At 34.1% G+C, this 6,598-nt stretch overlaps 1 protein-coding gene across 1 annotated transcript; it reads left to right on the top strand.

Annotated features, from left to right (window-relative positions):
* The first annotated feature begins 1,089 nt into the window (after positions 1-1,089).
* LOC110725712 (heat shock 70 kDa protein 18-like) lies at positions 1,090-6,312 on the top strand. Its single transcript, XM_021905180.1, has 5 exons — positions 1,090-2,156; positions 3,181-3,426; positions 3,862-4,854; positions 5,269-5,334; positions 5,519-6,312. The coding sequence occupies exons 2-5, from the start codon at positions 3,213-3,215 to the stop codon at positions 6,166-6,168; spliced, it is 1,923 nt and encodes a 640-aa protein (XP_021760872.1). The 5' UTR covers positions 1,090-2,156; positions 3,181-3,212; the 3' UTR covers positions 6,169-6,312.
* Positions 6,313-6,598: the final 286 nt, after the last annotated feature.

A 6,598-nucleotide genomic window follows, 5' to 3' on the forward strand; every position in this document is an offset into this window, starting at 1 on the left:
TGTACTATTCGAGGGGTTACTTGGTTAGGGGTTACTCGACTTACTCGATCAAGGGTTACTTATTGACCAAGTAGCTCCTACCGCATGATATAACAGGTCGCATACAAAAAATTGTGTAAAAAAAACACATGTATATATGAATACAACTACAACAACAAAGTCTTAATTATTCCAAATAATTTTGGATTGACTAACATCAATAATCATAAAGAACCATATTATGTTAAAAATAATAATAATAATAATAATAATAATAATAATAATAATAATAATAAACAATTAATACGCATGTATTGTAAATTTGTAACCCAATACTCCGTACTGTTGTAAATATGAAACAACGTGATTATAAACGAAACTAAGGGTCTATTCTTAATTTCAGTTTAGCTCCAATCAGTTCAATTCAACTCTTAATTTTCTTCTTTCATAAACAATTCATTTCAACTCAGTTTAGTTTATTTCATTTCAGTTCAGCTCAGTTCAGTTAATCAAAACAAGCCTTAAGGGCTTGTACACTTCAACTTAATTTGAGTTCACTTCAGTTTAGTTTAGTTCAGCTCCAATCAGTTCAGTTAAGTTCAGCTCCAATTAGTTCAGTTCATATCCTAATTTCCTTCTCTCGTAAAATATTCATTTAAGCTCTATTCAGTTCAATTTACTCTCTCCGTGTTTTAATAAGTGTTTCACTTAGCAAATTCGGTCGTGTTTTAATAAGTGTTTCACTTAGCAAATTCAGTCGTGTTTTAATAAGTGTTACACTTTTTTTATGGCAAAAGACTATACTCGTATCAAAATAGCATATCTCTCTCCTTTTGTGGTACCCATCCAAACCCACTACTACTTTTTTTTATTATTATATATTTTCTCTCACATTCATTACTTTTCAATAAACTATCAGCTCCGCTGTTTTTAAGTACTCCACTTACCTCTTATTTTATTCAAGTCATTTAAATTGTCTAAAATTATGTACAGGTCAAACTGTAAAACTTAAAAAAAAAAAAAAAAAAAAAAAGGAGCGGGTAGTTCAGTTCAGTTCAGTTCCAATCCGTTCAATTAAATTCAACTCCAATCATTTTAGTTTAATTCAACTCATTTTAGTAAATGTGATCATCTACAAAGCATTGGTGACGTGTAGAGAAATGAAGAGACAGCTTAAAAAAAAAAAAAAGGGAAATTCTCAATGGTAGTCATATACTTTTGCTCATTCTCAATGGTAACAAAATATTTGACAAATTCTCCAAATAGCATTATTTTTTAAAAGTTTCTCTAACATAACAATATTTTTACAATTATTAACTAATTAACTTAATTAAACCAAAATTAAACTAATAAATAACAAAAAAAAAAAATGCTTAATTAAAAAAAAAATGCCTTCCCCTTCCCTTTCCTTTCCACTTCCACCTCCATATATAATCAACCATGACTGCCGGACTACATCTGCCCACCTCCTCTTCCTCGTCCTTATGCCCTCTCAGTCAACCCTGCCTCAACCCCATCGGCTACACGAAACCCACAATATCCCACCCCTCAAAATAATGAAAATCAGGGTTTTAAGCTGAACCATATAATTTCGGGAATCGGGGTGGGTTTTGAGATGGACATTGAGAGGGTTTCGGGGAGATTAAGGAGGTTATGGATGTGTTTCAAAGAGAATGGTGAGGTGGCTATGGGTGGGTTTCGCGGAGAACGAAGTTGTTTCGGGTGGGTTTTTGGGAGAACAAGGTGTTTTCGGGATAGCTATGCCGGGTATTTAGGTTTCCGGCGGTGGGCTAGCAGATGCCGTGGAGGTGGCTGCTTGGCGAAGGGTTTTAGTCCCATTTTTTAAAAATATCTTTTTTTCTTTTAATTATTAGGCTAATTCTTGTTTTTTTAAGCTAATTACTTGCAAATTATACAACTATTGCCATGTTAGGGAATCTTATAAAAAGTAATGCTATTTGGGAGAATTTGCAAAATATTTTGTTACCATTGAGAATGAGCAAAAGTACATAGCTACTATTGAGAATTTCCCAAAAAAAAAAAAAAAAACACAGATTTTAAAAATAAAAAGTCAGGAAGCCTAAGAACAGAGGCATAAATATAAAAGCCAAAACCTTTTCAAATTCTGGATTCAACAACTTTGCAGAATTGCAACTTTGCTCATCTTCACTCTTCAGGTAAATTTATTATCATTTCTTGTAAATTATTCATAAGTCTTAATTCTTAGCGTTTATTTCTAGACTAGTCTATGCTTATTGCTTAAAGTTCTCCTTTTTTTTTTCTTTAAGTTTTATGGTTTTGTTGGATTTATTGATTTGGTGTGATGGGGTTAATTGATTATTTGCTCTTGTTTAGGCGTTGTACTTTTGATTAAACTTGAAATAGATTTCATTTAAGGAAACATAAGCTCGAAATTTTGTATCTTTATGAATGTTCAAGTAAGATTTAGGTAAGGGAACTCAAATTACAATTCACAACTTTTACTTCAAATTTAGGGCTAATAAGTTCATAAAATGACTAAGGATCTGTTTGTTTTTACGAAAACTTTTTACATTTTCCCGTTTTTAATAGTTTAATTAATTTGTTCATTTTCTTCAGATGTAGTGTAATACTACGATTTTATATTAATTAAAATCCATTAAGGGGGCGTTTGGTTCGGAGAATGGAAATGGAAATGGAGTGGAAAGGAAATAAATAAGAGGGAGAAAGGAATCATTTAGCTATTACCTTTTCATTTGTTTGGTTTAACCATGAAAAGGGTATTTGTCAAAGTTTTTGAGAGGTAACAAATGAAGGGTAACCATTACCATAGTAATTGTTACCATGCCTTCAAACCAAACACACGGTAACAGTATCAATTTAATCGAATCCATTTCTAAGCCAAAAAATACACTAACCAAACGCCCCCTAAGTGTGACGTTTTTCAAATAATTAACTATAGTGGCTCCAAATTAATTGTGTTGAATACTTGAATTGAATGAAGTAAAATAGATACACCCTTAATATAGTATTGGATATATCATATCATTCACATGATTTAAATTTAGCCATTTTGAGCCATTTAAACCATGTTATCTTATTAGTGCTAGTAGAGTTTTTCAAAATTTACTACTCCGTAATTCCATATGATACTTTGAACAAGGTCTGTCTATCTATGTGTTATATCATTTAAATGTCTATGGATATTCTGTTTATCTTCAGGTTAAGCTGTTAGGAGACCTACTTTATAAAAAATGGTGAAAAATTGGGGCTGGCCAGCAATTGGAATTGATCTGGGGGCTAGATTCTCACGTGTGGCAGTATGGCAGCATGGTAAAGTTGAGATTATAGTCAACGATCAGGGCAACCGGAAAACACCATCTTATGTTGCTTTTACTGATAACCACCACCTTATTGGTGATGCTGCCAAGAACCAAAGTACTCAAAACCCTGCAAACACTATATTTGGTTTGTGTTCCTTTTTCTACCTCAATGTTATGATTTTATATATTTACACTGGTTGATGTTTGCTTGGTGGAAATAGTTGCTTTTTCTTGGTCTGTGTTCTATTGCCCTTCCATTACTTTCTCTTGTGCTTTTTTGAAGAACCATGATCATTTGCAAACCTTTAACTGTTTATAAGTGGCAATAAGAATCAAGGACGCTGTACACATTACACATATTTGGGGTTGAAAATGCATTACCATGGAGATTTATATGGATCACTTTGTCTTAAAAGACACTACAAATTCGTTATTCCCACAATTTCTAATCTCTTATGATATGGGCTGTAAATCACAACTTCAGTTTTGCCATAAATAATAATTTTGAAGCTCATATGAGTAAGTCTATACGTCAATTTGTTCTCTCATACTTGGTGTTGTGCATATTAAAAAATTACAGATGCAAATAAGCTTATAGGAAGGACATTTAGTGATGTAACAGTTCAATATGACATCAAGAGTTGGCCATTTAAGGTAATTGCTGGTGCAAATGATAAGCCTAAAATTGTGGTTTCGTTCAAGGGCGAGGAGAAGCAGTTTGCTGCTGAGGAGATATGCTCTATGATACTAATAAAGTTGAAGGAGACTGCTGAGGCCTATCTTGGTGTGAAAGTGAAGTATGCAGTTATTACTGTACCAGCTTACTTCGATGATTCCCAGAGGCAGGCAACAAAAGATGCTGGAATAATGGCCGGGCTCAAATTTGTTCATATTATTAATGAGCCAACAGCAGTCACCTTAGCTTATGGTTTGCACAAGAAAATTGCTACTTGCTGTTTGGGTAACAATGTTCTAGTTTTCAACATGGGAAGTAGGACCCTAGACGTCTCTTTGCTAACTATTAATAAGAATATAGTTGAGTTTAGAGCAGTTAATTGGAACTCCCAACTTGGGGGAGATGCTTTTGATAGAAATATGGCAAACTACCTTATCAAAGTGTTTGAATATGACATCAGTGTAAATGCTGAGCATTATGGAAGGCTGGTAGCTTATTGTGAGTGGGTGAAGAGGACTCTTTCTACACGTGCTAAGGCTGCTATTGATCTGTATTGTGATGATCAGTATCGTCATTTCTCTTCAAATCTCACTCGTGCAAGATTTGAACGTCTCAATGAAGGTTTATTCAAAGAGTGTATGTGCCTTATTGAGAAGTGTTTGGTAGACGCCAAAATGGAAAGGAGAGACGTTCATTATGTTGTCCTAGATGGTGGGTCAACCAGGATCCCAAAGGTGCAGCAGATGTTGCAAGAGTTTTTCCATGGAAAGGTTTTCTGCAATAGCATCAACACTGAAGAAGTTGTTGCTTATGGGGCTGCCATCCATGCTGCCATGTTAAGTCGTGTTATTGATAACTCTCCTATTTGTCCTCGTACTGAAAAGGAGCTTCATCTTGGTAAGAATACTAAAATATATATATGTGCTTCATTATTATTCGTTGCTGGTTTAGTGGACCAGTAGTGCCCCTTTGTTAGCTGTTCTCAAATTTGCATTGGTGAAACCATTTTGATTGCTAGCGACTTTTGCTCCCCCTCATTAGCACTAGAAAAACTTACCATGTTAATTTTGACCATCTCTTCTAATGCTTGGTTTAGCATTTGAACAATGGTTGGAGTTTTATTTAGGTTGCTCAGTATCAACCTCCTTATTATTGTCACTACTATTATTCTGTTAGTTTGTTATTGGTCCAATTTACTCCAGATAAAGGAGGTCGAAAACTTATTATATCAGGAATTGGAAGTTTTCTATTTGGTCAAAATATGAGGTCTCTTACATAATATACTAATAGCTTAAAAATTGAATTGTGTAGGTGCAGCTGTTGAAGAAAGATTTTTGATTCCTTGTAAAAGAACAAGAAGTGCATTGCAATCCAGGGGTTGACACCTTTTCTTTTGTACTTCGTACATTTTTTTTTATATACTTGGTACATACTACTATATATATATATATATATATATATATATATATATATATATATATATATATATATAACCCTACACTAAAATTTCTGTTAAATTTGTTTTACATTTACTTATGTTTTCAATAATTCCTGTTTTCAGTTCAGGAATCTTCTTCGGCTGCATTCTTACAGGACATTGATTCACTGCTGGAGGACCTGTCCAAGGTATCCAAGAAAAAAACCATATCTTTGTCCTCTGCGAAAACTCGATTCTTTAAGCTTTTGGAGGAAATTAGGTGCAATCCAAATGACCTTCAATTAACGAAGAAAATGTCTCAATTACTCAAGGACTTTCACCCCTCCCTGCCTATGAATTCGCTTACTGTTATAAAGTCTCTTGAAGAGGATCTTTTGGCTTCACAGCATCAATTCATGGAATGGAGTAAAAAGGAAGTTGCCGCTCCTCTGAAACTTGAAGAAGCTGGCACAATTCAATCCCAACTTACTAGGATTAAGACTAACTTATCACAGAAGACATCTTCTCGAGATCAGCTCAGATTAAAAATAGCTGAAACAGAAAAGGAAATAGTCAAGTTAAAGTGTCGCAAATCTCAATTTCAAAGAGATCTCAGCTTGGCTGATCAAGACCTTGATAGGCTGACTCGCTCCATAAGCCCTCAAGTCGATGTTGCCAGGCAGAAGTCTGCCCAGTTGGTTCAACTTCGAGAGGTCAGCAATTTTAAGGCTCAGGCTTGGATTTCAGTAGAGGCTGCACTCGATAGCATTGCCAATTATCTAAAGAATTTGTAAGTGCTGCCTTTATTTTTAGTGTAAAAGTGATAATTCCTAGTAGTAAATTAATGAGACTAGTTTTGGGAATGAATTTTGGTGTAATTTGGAAAGTAATATTACGAGTATATTGTTCGTAGGAATGTCATCTCATTCCCAAACTTATGTTCATATGGTATTGGATAAATGGATAGTATTATTAGTAATAGAGATTTATAAAGAAACTGAGATACTTGAGATGAATAAAGCATTATCATGGATCTTTGTACACACAAATTCAGTTCGATATTTTCAATTACCTCCTTTTATCACCAAGTATCAAATGAACCGTGTAGCCGTGTATGCTCTTTATTTTTGCAACTCGAATTCTCATTATGTCAAATGAGCTTGTAGCCGTTTCATAAGTAGTTTGGTGTTACCGAGTTTACATTTGTTCATACCCGATGTTGTG

Source organism: Chenopodium quinoa, unplaced genomic scaffold, assembly GCF_001683475.1.
Source record: "Chenopodium quinoa cultivar QQ74 unplaced genomic scaffold, ASM168347v1, whole genome shotgun sequence".
In the NCBI taxonomy this organism is placed as follows: Eukaryota; Viridiplantae; Streptophyta; class Magnoliopsida; order Caryophyllales; family Amaranthaceae; genus Chenopodium; species Chenopodium quinoa.